At 35.2% G+C, this 18224-nt stretch overlaps 1 protein-coding gene and 1 non-coding gene across 5 annotated transcripts in view; both read left to right on the forward strand.

The window, feature by feature from the left end:
* Positions 1-18224, forward strand: part of SENP6 (SUMO specific peptidase 6) — a 127326-nt gene that overhangs the window by 61678 nt on the left and 47424 nt on the right. For 2 of the 4 annotated variants that reach the window (XM_068985055.1, XM_068985056.1), the window contains exon 7: positions 5131-5201. The exons of the other annotated variants lie outside the window; for them this stretch is intronic. In XM_068985055.1, coding sequence (XP_068841156.1) covers positions 5131-5201 — 71 coding nt within the window. The remainder of the gene's footprint in view (positions 1-5130; positions 5202-18224) is intronic. 4 annotated transcript variants of the gene reach the window in all.
* LOC138090022 (U6 spliceosomal RNA) lies at positions 929-1032 on the forward strand. The gene has a single exon (XR_011145848.1). It is a non-coding gene; the product is annotated as a U6 spliceosomal RNA (small nuclear RNA).

An 18224-nucleotide genomic window follows, 5' to 3' on the forward strand; every position in this document is an offset into this window, starting at 1 on the left:
GTGCAGGGAGCCTGGGTTCAATCCCTGGTCAGGGAACTAGATCCCGCATGCCTCAGCTAAGACACACTGCAGCCAAATAAATTTTAAAAGAAAGAAAAGTAATTGTGTAAGTCAGTAAAAATAGGAAAAAAGAGGAAAGAATGAAACAAATAAAAAAAACAACTAACTCGTAAGGTAGGAGGAAAGGAAAACATCAAAAAACATTAAAAAAAGTTTATCAGCTGCAATAATAATTGTGATCAGGGTTGAATATATTTATTAAAAGACAAATCTGTTGTTTAAACTCAGCTATATCATACTATTTATAAGAATCAGCTACTTCTAAAATAATGGTTTGTAAATAAAGGGTCTCTTGACTCTTAGAGTCAAAAGAGATACAAACAATATGGCAGAAACCAACAGACTATTAGAAAACAATTATCCTCCAATTAAAAATGAAGATGCAAACAAAAGGAAAGCATGAGTAGAATCTTAGCAATAAATAAGACCAGATTAAGGATTAGAAGCACTAAATAGGATAAAGGAGTGCATTTCATAATGGACATACTCTGAGAAATGAATAAAGCTCCCCTAAAATATTTAAATGCAAAAAAGTTTTTGGTTAGAGTGCAACTTTGGGAAATTTTAATAAATCTTCAAAAATTTGAAGTTTAAACATAAGTTTGGAATAATGGATTTTAATGGAAAAATAGACACATTTAATTTTTGTTATAGAAGTTTACATCTTTTGCAATCAGTTGCAGTAGTGGAACAGTTTATAAAGTGAGTTATTAAAACCAACTAAAAATAAACCAGCACTCAGATCCTGGTTTCTAATATTCTAATAAAAGGAACCTGGAGAAATGGCTGATTCTAGGGATGGGTTAGGGAAAACAAAATAATCTTAGAGTATCTTGTAGTATCAGAATCCAATTCAAAAAACCAAAGGGTGCTTACTTCAACAACACATACACTAAAATTGGAACACTACAGAGATTTTCATGGCCCTTGTACAAGGATAACATGCAGATTGGTGAAGCATTCCATATTTCTGTAAGTTTTATGTATATTTTATCTGAATTAAAAAGGTGACATCACAGGAAAGGGAAACAAGAACCAACTGAAAGAGCTCCCAAGGGCCAGAACCAAAACAATTGGATTATAACCTAAAGTATAAAATAAATATCCATTGGTGGTACTAGTATAAATGATTGAATAAGTGGTTTACTTATGAACTAACCTAAAATTTTTGTAAGCTGCATAAAATGATTTGGGGGAAATTGACAGCTGTTTGCTACAGAAGAATTCCAAATAAATAATATATGTAGATACTCCCCTCTTCAGGAAGAAATAGAGTTGAAGCATTGTTGCTAAGTTGTGTCCAACTCTTTTGTGACTCCATGGACTGTAGCCCACCAGACTTCTCTGTCAACCACATTTTCCAGGTAAGAATACTGGAGTGGGTTGCTGTTTCCTTCTTCAGGGGTCTGACCCAGGAATCAAACCTGCGTCTCCTGCATTATGGATTCTTTACCATTGAGACACCAGGGAAGAAGCCTCTCTTGTGGGCTGGACTAACTGAATTTGCTTCCAAATAGAACATTGGAAAGGAAAATAAGTAATTTTGGAGTAGAGAAACCTGGCAGATACTACCTTAGCCAGATGATCAGGGTTAATCTTACTGGTGTTATAAATCATTGGTATCATGTAACCTCTGATACGACGTGAGGAAACATCCGCCAAACCTACAGGCTTGGTCTGGTCATGAGTGAAGCACCAGACCCATGGTGAGGGGTATTCTGTGTAATAACTAACCAGTCTTTTCCGAAGTGCCAGGGTCATGAGAAAGAATTTAAGTCCAAGAAACAAAGAAGCTGCCTCTGTCCGTAGTGGCTCAGATGGTAAAGAATCTGCCTGTTGTACGGAAGACCCAGGTTCAGTCCCTGGGTTGGAAAGATCACCTGGAGGAGGAAATGGCAACCCACTCCATTGTCTGCCTGGAGAATTCTATGGACAGAGGAGCCTGGCAGGCTAGTATCTGTGCCTGGAGAGTTCCATGGACAGAAGATTCTGGCAGACTACAGTACATGGGGTTGCAAAGAGTCAGACATGACTGAGCCACATACACACATGCACGCACACACGCACACCTAGCGAGACAGGATCGCTTTTTAGCGATCTACTGTTTTTTTAAACAGTGAATCCTAGGTTGTATTCTAGAACAAAGAGGATATTAGTGGAAAGTGGAAGAGCTGGTAAAATTCAAACAAAGCCTGGCATTTAGTTAATAGCCATGTGCAAATGTTGATTTTTGTGTTTTTTGATATAGATATGAGGGTAATGAAGGTGTTAACATTAGGAAAAACTGGGTAAGGGATATAAGAGAATTCTGAACTATCTTTTCAACTGTTCAGTAAATCTAAATTTGTTCTAAATTTTATTTTTTTTTAAAAAAGACTTCCAAAGCTGAAGCCTGTCAAACTTTTAATAAACAAAATATTCTGATGTTATTTAAACAGTTTTGCACAGAAGGGGGAAAAAGGTATCTAGTTTTATGCACTTCGTAAAATATTGTATCCATGATCCATGAAATGAGGTTCTCTAAAACTTACATACAAAACACATACTCTCAGAAGCAAAACAAAAAAGAAAAAATGCTCCCAGTTCGTAGGGACACTTCTCTGCTTCTGCTTGGTTTAAGGTAGGAAAGAAAATCCACTAGGAAATTAAATCCTAGCCTTAAGCATCATACTAGTTTGAAGTTTGAAATTTTTAATGTCTGTAGAGTGTTGGAACTTTCATACTAAGAAGTTAACTTAAAAGTTTATTTTTGATTACCTAACAAAAGTTAACACAATTATATCTATAAAATTCTTTTAATTCTCTTATTAAACATACTTTTATTCTGAAATTCTTGTATTCTTATATTAAAATTAAGGTATGCTTTTACTTCAGTAATTTGCTTATTATAATACATTTTTTTAAAACAAAATTTGCTATGTATAGGGCAAAATATAGTAAATATCAGATACAGAGTGGCCATAAGGTTTGGAAATGTTGGCGCATGTACATAATTTTTAACATGACAGTACATGATGGTCATGGACATTCTATGACACATATATTCATTGTGGTGTTTGTTCCTCATCAGCAATGCATGGTTCAGTGCACTCTGTCAAATAGCAGAGAGCTGAGTGAATTAGTAATCTCTGTATATCTGTGATATGTTGTCTTAGATGATTTAAGCCAGTTATTACTGAATGAAATCCAAATTATCTGGATTTCCAGATTTTGTGGCCACTCTGTCAAATCATTTTGCTTGTTGATAATCCTTAGTATTTAAGAATATCTACTGTTTCTGTTGTCCACTGTTTTAATACATAGAGGTTCTGCAATTTACTATCGTTGTATCATATTTTGCTTCAAATTTATTGCCTCGGTTGTATTTTATGGTTGATATTTTTATTTTTCCAGTGTAGAGTTATAACAGAGATTGAAAATTGAGTGTATATGGATAAGATTATATTATATCATTTTTAGTGTGAACATGTGTAGAATATAAAAACATGTACTTTATTTAAAGCTTAATGTAGTTAGGAGCTGAAAACCTTATTTTTCATAGCACTGGTACTGCTGTCTCTTGAGGCAAATTCTCATCTTCATAATTTGCATCCTCACAAAATTTTGACAATGTGGAAATGACCCAGTTGGACCACATACTGCTCAATGATAATAATGAAAATACCATTACTTACCAAAACTGATGCAGTTTGCCAGGATTCAGATTCTGGTGTTGCTATTTAGTAGTTCTGTGACCATGGCCAAGTTAATTAACCTCATTGTGCCTCAGTTTCCTCATCTGTAAAGTGCTAACAGTAGTGTATACTTTATAAGGTTATCGTGAAGGCCAAAGTAATTAAGAGACGCAAAGCACTTAGAACAGCGCCTGGCACATTGTGCGCACTGTTTGCTAGCTGTTTTCAGAAGGACACTACTGTCACTGCTCTTACTATGTTCTGCTTGTCATTTTCTTAGTTCGCTTTCAACTCAGGTGCTCTGACTTTTGCAATATAAAAATATGAAATCCTTATAAGGAAAACTCCTTGAGGATTTTTGTTTAATTTTTGCTTAATTGTATTGCTTTGTGATAGGTTTGATCACTTGTGTGAATGGATTTATAAAGAACAGAATAACCTCTTTTAATTCCTCCATTAATAATATGAAAATATTTTTGGAGCCTTTCATTTGGATGGGGAAGTAGCTATTTGTAGTTCCCTCATCTGTTGCAAATCTCCTTCTTTAATGGTTTTATCCCATAATTTAGCTATAGGTTTTTTGCTTTTCTCCCAAACTGTGTATATTTGGACTTCTCTCACATTTTAGGATCCTTATTTACTAAGGATTCCTGTTCAGAATTTTGAAAATTGGTTGTGTCTGAAGTCTGACAATGTAATATAATTTTAAAAGTATTAATATAATTATAACCCCATTATATAGTCACAAGTATTCATACTTGTGACTGCACAGTATGAATACTTGTTTCATGATTTCTAGTTTTGTATATAACTTTTTTTTTTACTGCTTTTGTAATTATCCTGAAGAATAAGATCTTATTCAGTCTTTATTCCCTTTATTCCTTGATTTTTAAACAGCTAGAAACATTTACAGCAAAATTGGGCAGATATTTATTCTAAGCTGAGTAATTTGTTTTATTTCAGAACTGCATGTGACAATGAAATATTACAAGCCTTTCTTTTTTTAAAGTTTTTATAAATGGATTATGAAAGTAGTTCCAAAAGAAAAATTCTAAAATTTTGTGCATTGGAGAGATATATGTATCTTCCCAAAGTGACTACTTTGAAAGGATAAATATTTGGATTCATTTATTAAATGTTTATTTGAAAGACTGCCCACTATTGGCTGGCATAGATTAACAGTTTAAATAAAATAAAATCACTGCCCTTAGGGATCTTGCAGTGCATTAAGGTTCAGTATGTTTGTGTAATATAGTGTTATTTTATAGTACCACTTTTTTATGTAACAAGATATGATTTGCTTTTGATAAACATATTGTAAGTATTCCCTCTACTTTTTCATTTTTTAAATATTTTTTTTTCTTTTAGAGTAAAACTATATGAATTTCCTTTTTAGGAAAGAATACCCACCTCATGTCCAAAAATTTGAAAGTAACCCTGTAAGGTTAAGTCGGCCCCAAGGTGTTGGTAAGTGTGCAGTTTTATTTGTTAACACCTGTGAAGGGTTTTGAGTTGTTGTATGAAAGGTAGGTTAGGGATGTAGCACTGGCTTTAGAATATTCCCAGTTATACTAGAAATATATAGACCCATTTTTAATAACTGACTTGAGAATTTATTTCTCATCTGAAATTGCAGAATGATTCAGAGAGTACACATTCAGGTGATGATATTTGGAAGTCTTTTTGATTATATTAGCATTGTTGTTAAATTCAGGATCCAAATATTCACTCTGGATGGGTTATAGCTTCAAAATTATGTTGTGTTGCATTATGTTACAATCTTAATATAGTGCAACAGTGTTAATTCAGTGGTTGCCTAATATATTCTAAATTTTAGGATCAAAATTATTCTAGACAAGAAAATCACTGAATTAAAAAGAGACCATACCTGATAAAACTGTGTTAATAGTAGATGTTGAAATTTAATTTACATCGAAATAATTTTTAAAAAATAATTAGCACTTATGAAAGCTGTTTCTCTACCATCAAATTTATGTTCCTTATTTAGAGATTTTCAATCTGTGTGTCCATCTTGTTTTCCCCAGGCCTTTGCTTGTTTATTTTTTGGCTTTTTTTTTAAATTGCAGTATAGTTGATTTACATTATTATATTAGGTTTAGGTCTACAGTGTTGTGATTTAGTATTTTTACAGGTTATTGCTGATTGAGTTGTTACAAGATAATGGCTATAATTCCTGTTCTATGGAATATATTCTTGTTGCTTATCTATTTTATGTATAGTAGTTTGTATCTCTTAATCCCATAGGCCTTTTGCTTGTTTTAAATAGCAGTAGTGGCTCTTACTATCCAAAACTGAATGATTTTAAGCAGCTGAATTTTCCTGGTTGAAAACAGTTTTGTTTTTTTTTTTTTTTTTAAAAACACCTGTATTTTTCTATACCTTGGATGAAAATCTTTTGTGTATATATAGAACATATTTTGTAAAGAGAATATTTGAAACATAGCTTCTTTCTTAGTAATTTTGCAGTTGTTGTGAATGTGAATTAGTATGCTTTGTAATGCATAGTTATGCTCACTAGGTTTATTACATGTGGTAGTAATGACTAGCCTCTTTAACATTCATACCTTAAATCTTTACTGAACTCTTACCCTGCACTTGAGCTGAGTTGGATGCTTGACATTGATTATTTGCTTTTTTCCTAGCTCCCTACCCAGGATCTCAATAAGCTAAGTTCAGCTTTACCTCCATTTTGTACAGAGGAAGAAACTGAGATTCACAGGGATTATATAACTTGCTCAAGGACACAAACTAGTACTGGAATCCAGGTCTATATGATGATAAAGAACACATGTTCTCTTAACCACTGTGCTTTACTATTTTCTCCCTAGATCAAAAAGAAACTTATTTCTGATCCTCAGGGAAGAACTACACAATAGGTACGGTTATCATTCCCTTTACCCAGATGCATTTCAGTAAGTTAAGTGATTTGGCCTATTATATGGTTTTAGATATCAGCAAGCCCCAGACATTTTACAAAAATTTTTTGTTTATTCAGACACTTCCCTGGTGGTCCAGTGGTTAAGAATTCATCTGCCAGTGCAGGAGACACTGGTTAGATCCCTGGTTTGGAAGGATTCCATATGCCGCTGGGCAACTAAGCCCGTGAGCTACAGTTGCTGAGCCCACCTTTGTAGATAGACGTGCTTTGCAATAAGAGAAGCCACCATGATGTGAAGCCCAAGCACCACAGCTGGAGAGTCCCACCCTCAACCCCCGACCCGCAAAGCTAGAGAAAGTCTGCAGCAGTGAAGACCCAGTGTAGCCGAAAATAACGAAATTAAAAAAAAACTTGTTTATTCAATGACATTCATTAAATAGATAAGAATAACCTTTTTTTAAAAAAAACTTTTTATTTTAAATGAGTACTGAAAAGTTATAAAAATAGAACTCATTTACCCTTTACCCAGCTGGTCTTACTATTAACATGTTACAGTCATAGTACATTTACAAACTAAGAGATTGGCACTGGTATAGCATTTTAAACTAAGCAAACAGACATTGGTCTCATTTCACCAATTTTTCACTGATAACTTTTTTCTGTTCCAAGATCTAGTTTGAGGATCTTACATTTGTTACATCTCCTAAGTTTCCTTGATTAATTTGAAGAATACTAGTAGAATGCCTTTCTGTTTGGAAGTTTGAATGATGTTATCTTATGATGTGTTGTTGTTAAGTTGCTCAGTCATGTCTGACTCTGCAGCCCCATGGACTGCAGTGTTCCAGGCTTCCCTGTCCTTCATCATCTCCTGGAGCTTGCTCAAACTCATGTCCATTGAGTTGGTGTTGCCATTCAACCATCTCATCCTCTAATGTCCCCTTCTCTTTCTGCCGTCCGTCTTTGTCAGCATTAGAGTCTTTTCCACTGAGTCTGCTCTTTGCATCTTATGATTAGATTGAGGCTGTTCATTTTTGGCAAAACTTTCATGAAAGTTAGGTTGTGTCTTTTTCTACACATTATATCAAGGGTTGTATGATGTTGGTTTGTCTTAACTACTGTTAAACATGATCTCCTACTTAGGTAGTTTCTGGTGGGTTCTTCCACCATACAGCTATTTTCCCCTCCTTATTAATAACTTGGGACTCTGACACTATGCAGATACCCTCTTTTTCCTCAAAATTGTGTCCACTAATACTAGCATCTTTTGGTGGCTCTTGCTGGCAGCGATTATTACTCAGTGTTTATTAATGGTAGTCTTCTATTTTATTTCTTTTACATGTGTTAATTGAAATTTTTTATAGGGAAAAGCTATACTTTCTGCTTTACTTATTCAGTTTATGCCTGTGGACTCATAATAAAGTGTGTAAATATATGTATATATATGTGTGTGTGTGTGTGTGTGTGTGTATGTATGTATATGTATAAATATTACCTGTCCACATGAAACACGTTAGCTTGGGGAAAGGGATATTGGTATATTTAGCTTGTAAAAAAGTGACAGTGTTAGTTGCAGTTGTTCAGTCATGTCCAACTCTTTGCGACCCAATGGACTGTAGACCTCCAGACTCCTCTGCTAATGGAATTCTCTAGGCAAGAATAATGGAGTGGGTAGCTATTCCCTTCTCCAAGGGATCTTCCTGACCCAAGGATTGAACCCTGGACTTGTGCATTACAGGCAGACTCTTTACTGTAGTGACCCCACAAGAGACTGAGCCAGACTTGCCTGCGAGTGTCCAAGAGTCTCCGGCTGAGGTATGGGTCAACAGAGGCCTGCCGCAGGGTCAGGGGCACTGCATACACCAGTCCTGGGAGCTACGTAAGTCCTGGTGTGCTGGCATACGTGAACCGTGAACTCCCTGATGTTCAAGCTGGTTTTAGAAAAGGCAGAGGAAGCAGAGACCAAATTGCCAACATCCGCTGGATCATGGAAAAAGCAAGAGAGTTCCAGAAAAACATCTATTTCTGCTTTATTGACTATGCCAAAGCCTTTGACTGTGTGGACCACAGTAAACTGGAAAATTCTGAAAGAGATGGGAATACCAGACCACCTGACCTGCCTCTAGAGAAACCTGTATGCAGGTCAGGAAGCAACAGTTAGAACTGGACATGGAACAACAGACTGGTTCCAAATAGGAAAAGGAGTACGTCAAGGCTGTATATTGTCACCCTGCTTATTTAACTTCTATGCAGAGTACATCATGAGAAACACTGGGCTGGAGGAACCACAGGCTGGAATCAAGATTGCCAGGAGAAACATCAATAACCTCAGATATGCAGAGGACACCACTATTATGGCAGAAAGTGAAGAAGAACTAAAGAGCTTCTTAATGAAAGTGAAAGAGGAGAGTGAAAAAGTTGGCTTAAAACTCAACATTCAGAAAACTAGGATCATGGCATCCAGTCCCATCACTTCATATAGATAGGGAAGCAGTGGAAACAGTGACTGACTTTATTTTCTTGGGATCTAAGTCACTGCAGATGGTGGCTGCAGCCATGAAATTAAAAGACGCTTGCTCCTTGGAAGAAAAGCTATGATCAACCTAGACAGCATATTAAAAAGCAGAGACATCAATCACTTTGCTGGGAAGGTCCATCTAGTCAAAGGTATGGTCTTTCCACTATAAAGAGATCTGAGCGCTGAAGAATTGATGCTTTTAAACTGTGGTGTTGGGAGGAGACTCTTGAGAGTCCCTTTGACTGCAAGGAGATCCAACCAATCCATCCTAAAGGAAATCGGTCCTGAATATTCATTGGAAGGACTGATGCTGAAGCTAAAGCTGTAATACTTTGACCATCTGATGCGAAGAACTGACTCATTTGAAAAGACCCTGATGCTGGGAAAGATTGAAGGCAGGAGGAGAAGGGGATGACAGAGGATGAGATGGTTGGATGGCGTCACCATCTAAATAGACTTGAGTTTGAGCAAGCTCTGGGAGTTGGTAATGGTCAGGGAAGCCTGACGTGCTACAGTTCTTGGGGTTGCAAAGAGTTGGACACGACTAAGTGACTGCACTGAACTGAACTGATAGCTCTTTCGTGTTAGGTCAGTTCAGTTTTGTGTTAGGTAGGTTCATATATACTTGGATATAGTATGAATGATAGGGCTATAATAATGTTGTGTATATTGTTTCATAAAGATTGCATTTTTCTTTTAGGATTTCCTTGGAGATAGCTTTTAAAATACTATTTCCAAACCCCAGGATCAGTAGTTAGTGGCATAGCACCTGGAATAATTTCCTCCTTTAAAGGTATCACTGTCTTTTTATAGTTCTTAACACTTATGAGGACTTCCTTTATTATTTTTCTCCTTTATTTTGCATTTAAGAGGCATTTAATATGAAGTATAGTTATTTATCAGCACTAGGCTAGTAAGTACTGATAAAGCAGTTCTGTACAGTTAAACTAAAGCTTGTAAAAACTAAGTGTTGGTGTAATTTTTGGACATGTCACATATCCTGTTAATTTTTTGTTTGGTGGTGTTTTTAGTTTTTCTAAGCATGAAAAATAACGTCTTAATTAAGATCTCTCTCTTTTCTTCTTATTTCTTAAGCTTCTTTTTTGTTTTTCATTCTGATTTTGTATTCTTATCAGAGAATTAATAGATGTTATATACTGTCTCTGAGTAAATATTTAATTACATTCTTAATGTAATTAAATTATGATTTCATAGTTACACTATGATTCTAACTTAAATCATCTGACTTAGCAGTGTTTAACTCATTTGCAGAAGAAATATATCCCCTCATCTTAATCAGTCAAGGTATCTTCTTTTAGTATTTTAACATATATTGATAACTTGCCAGACTTCTATACATATATAGCTATTTTTTGATGCATTTATACTGTATGTATTATTCTATAACTTGCATCTTGACTTTGTTATGATATTATCTGGCTTCTGTACTCTCATTAAGAGATACTAGAATTCCAGAGGAAAACCAAAATGAAAGACACAATTAAAAGAATCAAAAGGACTATAGCCAAGTCTCTTATTTTTTAATAGATGTGAAGTGACCCACTGTATTTATATAGTATAATTAAATTTTTAATGTTTTGATATTATATATTAGGATTAATAATTTTAGCACATTTTGTGTATTTTATGTTATTTCCTTAGATCAAGTCCTTAGAAATAAAATTACATGGTCAAAAGTTATGTACCTTTTAAAGACTTTTGATATGTTTCTGCCAAAATGCTTTCTATAAAGGGTATCAGCACCCAGCAGGCATGATCTATGTTTATTTTCTCATATGCTCCTCAGCAGTATTAGATCTTACCATTCTTTCAGGCTTTGCCAGACTGATTGGGAAGTACTATTTGTTTTTTCACATTTCCTTATTAATGACCAGGCATTTTATATGTTAAGTGGCCATTTGAGTTTCTTCTTTTATTCATGTCTGGCTGTTGGGTTCTTTGCCTGTTGTGTTCTCTGTTTATCACACATATTCAGCATAGCCCAAAGTGATTTTTAAGGAGATCATAATGAGAATATGATATATGACTTTAATTTTATTTTATAATGAAAATCGGTCATAGTAACAGTGACATGATGGAGAAAACCATTTTTCTAATTTGTCTTTCTCTTTTAAAAGGTAGTAAAAATAACTTAAAAGCAAATAAATAACCATAATACCATAATAAAGATAGCTGTTTGTATCCTAACTATCCTTGAGGTATATATCTTCCAGCAGAGCTAAATTTTCAAACAAAAATAAAGGGCTATCCTTATCCTTGCCCCACCCAACCTCCAACTTCTATTATGAAAATTTTCAAACATACCAAAAAACTAACTTTTAAAAGTGAATTTACATGTACCACATAGATTCTGTAATGAACGCTACTTCATTATATATTTGTATATCTAATCATTTTTTATAAATTCATCTACTTTTTCCAGTACATTTAAAATTAGAAACACCAGTTTAGTTTTACTCCTAAACACTTCAGCAGACACTTGATTAGAGTTCAATATGTATTTGTTTTCTTTTGAAATAGAATTTACATATAATGAAATTTACAAGTCATAAATGTACAGTTGAATACATTTTGACAGGTATACACACCTTTGTAACCCAAGGCCCTGGGAACACATAGTGTAAATGATATCATCACTTCAGAATATTCCCTCGTGTTCCTACCAGTTACTTCTCATCGCTGCCCCGTCATAGGTAACCATTTTCACATAAGTGGAATAATACAGTGTATACCCTTTTATGTACGTCTTCTTTTCACTCTGGATGAATTTTTGACATTCACCAGTGTTGCGTGCATCAGCAATTTGTTCTTCTCTAGTATTGCATTGTAGGGCTGTAACAGTTTATTTATCAATCTCCTAGGATGGATACCTGAGTTGTTTCTAGGTTTGTCTGTTTGTTTGCTTTTTTATGAGGAGAGCTACTATAAACATTCTTTTTATGGAGGACCGTTCTTTTTTAAAGTGTAGATTCAACCACTTTTACTTGTCTCATAATAGCTTCCATATTTACCTTTTCTGCATACCTGGACATAGGGTGGTATATTAAAAAGACATTGAGCTAGAAAATCCACCAGGAAATACTCTAATCTTTTTCTTTTTTTAATCAAAGTATAGTTGATTTACAGTTTTAGTTTCTGGTATACAGCAGAATGATTCAGTTATATGTATAGTATGCATTGTTTTTCATATTCTTTTCCACTAGATTATTATTAATACAAGATATTGAATATAGTTCTCTGTGCTATACAGTAGGGCCTTATCTTGGTATTTGTCTATTTTATATATAGTAGTTTGTATCTGCCCTAACTCCTAATTTATTTGTCTCACCCCTTTCCCCTTTGTAAATCATAGATTTGTTTTCTGTCTGTGAGTCTGTTTCTGGTATTTTTAATTGAGTTCATTTGTATCATACTTTAGATCCCACATATATTGATATGTGATGTCATATGATAATCTGTCTGACTTACTTCATTTAGTATGATAACCTGTAGGTCCATCCATGTTGCTACAGATGGCATTCTTTCTTTCTTTTTTATGGTGGGTTGGTATTCCTGTCTGTCTGTCTGTTACACGTTCATCTGTTGATGGACATTTAGCTTGCATCCATGTCTTGACTATTCTAAACAGTGTTGCTCTGAACATTGGAGTGCATGTAATTTTTTTAAATTTGCCTTAATGTAAGTTATTTATTCTTATCCATAATATATATATTTTATTGAAGTAGAGTTGACTTACAATGTTTCAGGTGCAAAGCAAGGTGATTCAGTTATACATATACATATATATTATTTTTAAGATTATTTTCCATTATAGATTATTACAAGATACTGACTATAGTTACTTGTGCTATACAGTACACCTTTGATTTCTTGTTGCATACCTGTTTATTTTTTTAAATTATAAATCTAGCAGTCTTTTCATATTAAATCAAACAAGTGGAATCAAAATATTGCAAGGTTTTTAGTTAGGCAAAAATTGGTAAGTTTTCTAAAATATATATATATTATACATGCTATTTGTATGTATGTATACAAAAGCCTTTCTGCTACACTTGATAAGAAAGAATAATCAAAGAAGAGATGGAGAAATTGGAAAATATAAAGTGAATGATATGGGAGCATTGAATATGAAATAGCAAAAGGGAAATCAGCTAGGTAAATGTAAAATATCATAATATAGTCCAGTTGTTTTCAAACATGGCTGCTCGTTAGAAGCGTATCTGGAGCTTTGGAAAAAAATAAAACAGGCATTGGTATTTTTTTTTTTAATTCAAAGATAATTCTCATATGCATCTGGGTTTTAAAAAGGAATGACAGGCTTTTCTATTAAATAGTAGCTTTGGGTATTAAGAATTCTGTTATTTTTCTGTTGATCAATCATGATACAGTGGTATTGAGTGAGTGAGAGAGTTTCGTAAGCACATTAGTAATAGATGTTTATCAGTTTTCACAAGAAATAGCCAGACAAAAAAATAAAAGATAATTAGAATTGCAAGTCATAATGGGAACGTGATTAAACTAACATTATAAAATAATGACATGGAATTTGGGGGTTCCAGCAGAGTGATGTGCTAAGTGGAAGTGCATACATGTACTTATTTTCATCCACACAGTCAGTCTGTGTCTTTTAATTGGTACATTTAATCCATTTAAGGTAATTATTGATTAAGGTAATTATATATGTATGATCCAACAAAGGTGGCACTAGTTGTAAAAACTCACCTGCCAATGCAGGAGATGCAAGAGTCATAGGTTTGATCCCTGGGTCAGGAAGATCCCCTGAGAAGAGCATGGCACCCCACTCCAGTGTTCTTGCCTAGAGAACCCTATGGACAGAGGAGCATGGTGGGCTACAGCCCATGGGGTCACAAAGAGTCTCCGACTCTGCCAACCCATGCCTCCACAGGAGACCCTTCAGCACTACCAGGGGGTTTTGGTTCAGTCTCCTGTGGGGTCACTGCTCTTTTTCTCTGGGTCTTGGTGTGGGCAAGGTTTTGTTTGTGCCCTCCAAGACTGGAGCCTCTGTTTCCTCCAGTCCTGTGGAAGTCCTATAGTCAAATCCCACTGGCCTTCAAGCTCATACTCCCTGGGGATTCCCAGTCCTTTTCCAGATCCCTAGGCTGTGAAGCCTGATGTGGAGTTGAGAACCTTCACGATAGTGGGAGAACTTGTTTGGTATTAATGTTCCCCAGTTTGTACATCATCCACTGGCAGGTATGGGATTTGATTGTATCATGATTGCCCCCCTCCTACTGTCTCGCTGCAGCTTCTCCTTGGTCTTTGGATGTGGGGTACATTTTTTTTGGTGGGTTCCAGCGTTCTCCTGCCATCTGTGGGGTCGCACAGAGTCGGACACGACTGAAGTGACTTAGCAGCAGCAGCAGCGTTCTCCTGTCAGTGGTTGTTCAAAAGCTAGTTGTTATTTCGGTGTCCTTGCAGGAGGAGTACGTCCTACTCCATCGTCTTTAACCAGAAGCCTGCATGTGTCTTTTTGAACCAGAGTTTTGTCTGGATTGCTGGATCATATAGTAGTTATAGTTTTAGTTTTTTGAGGAACTCCATACTGTTCTCCATAGTGGCTGCACTAATTTATATTCCTGCTAACAGTGTAGGAGGGTTTTCTTTTCTCCACACCCTCTCCAACGTTTATTGTTGCTGGACGTTTTAATGATGGCCATTCTGACTGGTATAGGGTGATACCTCATTGTAGTTTTCTTTTTATTGTAAAGAATATTTTATTTAAAATTTTTTAATTTTAAGAAACTTGCTTTGCAACATTATTGGTTTCTGCCATACAGCAACACTAATCAGCCGTAATTATACATGTATCCCTTCCCTCTGGAGCCTCCCTCCGCTTGTCCCATGCCACCTCTCTAATCATCACAGAGCACCAGACTGGGCTCCCTGTGTTACAGAGCAACTTCTCGCCAACCATCTGTTGTACATGCGATACTGTATGTATGTCAGTGCTACTTTCTCCATTGGTCCCAGTGTGTCCACAAGTCCGTTCTCTTCATCTACATCTCCATTCCTTCCCTGCTAATAGGTTCATCAATAGCAGTTTTCTAGATTCCATATATCTGTGTTAAAATATATTTGTTTTTCTCTTTCTGACATATTTCACTCTGTATAAGAGGCTCTAGTTTCATTTGCCTCGCCGGAACTGACACATTTATTCTTTTTCAAGGCTGAGTAATATTTTGTTGTATATATGTATCACATCTTCTTTATCCATTCTTGTGTAGATGGACATCTAGGTTGCTTCCATGTCCTGGCAGTTGTAAATAGTGTTGCAGTGAACATTGGGGTGCATATGTCTTTTAGAATTGCAGTTTTCTCAGGGTGTATGCCCAGTGGTGGGATTGCTGGGTCATATGGTAGGTTTATTCCTAGTTTGTTTTCTTTTTTTAAAGCACTCTCCATGCTATTCTTCATAATGGCTGTATCAGTTTACATTCCCACCAATAGTGCAGAAGGGTTTCCTTTTCTCCACATCCTCTCCAGTATTTATTGCAGATTTTTTGATAGTGGTCATTCTGACTGGTGTGAGGTGATAGCTCATTGTAGCTTTTGATTTGCACTTCTCTAATAATCTCTAGTAATTAGTAATGTTGAGCATCTTTTCATGCACCTGTTGTCCATTTGTATGTCTTCTTTGGAGAAATGTCTGTTTTCGTCTTTTGCCTATTTTTTGATTAGGTTGTTTGTTTTTCATGAGCTATTTATATATTTTGGGAAATTAAGCCCTTTTTGGTCACATCATCTGCAAATAATTTCTCCCAGTTCATAGATTGTCTTTGTTTGGCTGATGGTTTCTTTAGCTGTGCAAAAGCTTGTTAGTTGGATTAGGTCTCATTGGTTTATTTTTTATTTTTATTTTTTGCTTTTATTTCTGTTGCTTTGAGAGACTGACCTAAGAAAACATTGGTATGATTTATGGCAGAGAATGTTCTGCTTATGTTTTCTTTTAGGAGTTTTATGGTGCCCCATCTTAATATTGGTGTTTGTTTTGTGTGGTCTTGGGTTAATACTCTATTCACCTTCTCATCCCTAAAAGGTGGTGGGATTGGGGATAGGTTTTATCTTAAGTATCTCCCTGGAGTACTTTGAGGGTTTGGAAATACCTTTCATAGTCAGCTGCTAAAACTTTCATGAGCCTCTTGTTAGGGATTTGCTGTTTTTTTATACTCATCAAGTTTTAAGTATTTAGCCATTTTATATTTCTGGCTATAATTTGAAGCTAGTTAATTTTCACATGAATTATCATAATCTTCTTAGCTGTGTTTACCTTAAGACAAAGCTTCATCTTAAAACTTATAAGTATGTCGTTCTTTCTGTTTCTGTCTCTTTCTTTTGGTACCCTATAATCTTGATTGAGGGAGGGGTCAGAATTTAAAATTGTTTTCCTCTATTGTCTCTTTTGGGGGCCAAAATTTGTTTTCTTAAAAATTAATGAAAATCTTTGAAATCATTTTGTAATAACAATGATACAGAAGTTTCCATATTACAGATATAATCCAGCTGAAAAAGGATATATATATATAAGCTATTGTAAAATAAACTTTGGGGGGAACATATGAACATTAGGTGTTCAATGTAAATGAACATCTTATATTTCCAGGTGAGAAAATTACTGATTGCTAGCACATTATTAAATTGGGCCCATGAAATGATTACAGGATTGGGTTGGTTAGGCCATAAATGAGGATTAAGTACAATATTGAAGGCAGTATTTTAAATGCCATCTTATGGTGTAAATCTTTAATTTGGGAAAGCAGTTTCTTTTTTATCTAATTTGCCAAAATTAGTTTCTCCAGAATTAATTTTCTCAGAGTAATTAGTGAGCCAGTCGTAGTACTGGATTATTTAACATTAGCTCTTTTGGTACTTTGTATATTGGTTCTGGGTTTTTCTTCTGGTATGTGTGCGTGTGTTTAGTTATCTGTTTTATATATAGTGGTGTATATTTGTCAAGAAGAAAAAGGAACCCTGCTACCTTGTTGGTGGGAATGTAAATTGGTACAGCCACTGTGGAGAACAGTCTGGAGCTTCCCTAAAAAACCAAAAACAGAGCTCCCATAAGATCTTATGTATCTCACTCCTGAGCATATACCCAGAGAAAACCACAGTTTGAAAAGATCCCTGCACACCAGTGTTCACTGAAGCACTGCCAGCACTAGCCAGAGCATTGTAATAGCCAGAGCAGCAATAGATAGAGCATTGTGATGGCAATAGCCAGGAAGCATCCTGGATGCTCATCGACACAGGAGTGGATAAAGATGTGCATATATAACTGTTTTTCTCTATGATCAATAAAATTTCTCCTGTTTCTTTCAGGGCTTGGGCCACTCGTTTCTCCCTTGTTAATTATGTGGTAGAGAAAAATGTGACATAGACATGATGAGATAGCAGCAGTGGACAGAAGAGTGTGATTATATGATCTGGATTGAAATGATAATAGTTTTTAAAATGTCATTCTCTTAAGTAGGGTCTGGCAGGAAAACGATATAGAGACATACTTGAGCAAAATGATTTGCAAAGATTTTGTAGGGATTACAGAGATTCCTAAAATATGTTTAAAAGGAAAAAGCTGTTTTGTATACATACAAAAATTTAATCAGTAAGACCAAAAAAAGTTGGAGGAGAAAAAAAGTCCCATGTTTTAAGATAGCTGTCTCTGTAAATTAAATTATGCCAGTAATCGGTTGTGTATTCCAGATAACTGTATATTTTCTGAATTCCATATCTTGTCTGCCTCCTTTTTTTTTTTTTTTTTTTTTTTACTTAGTGCCACATTCTAGTTCTTTAATACTCATTTATTTGGAAACTTCTTTTTAGATCTGATCTAATCCATTTAACGCCATACCAATGTTAGCTTTCATAGGAATATAACTAACACCTGGATGCTCTGGCTGGAGCAGCTGCTCCGTAACCTAAGGTGTTCTTGGGAGCAGCTTTTCCTTCCTCTCCCTGGCTGAGTCCTGACATATCTAGATCTGTTAGTAAAACCTGTGTCATATGATGTTTTGTAATGTGATTCATTAATCCAGTAAAC

The sequence above is a fragment of the Capricornis sumatraensis genome, chromosome 13 (assembly GCF_032405125.1).
Source record: "Capricornis sumatraensis isolate serow.1 chromosome 13, serow.2, whole genome shotgun sequence".
Taxonomy (NCBI): Eukaryota; Metazoa; Chordata; class Mammalia; order Artiodactyla; family Bovidae; genus Capricornis; species Capricornis sumatraensis.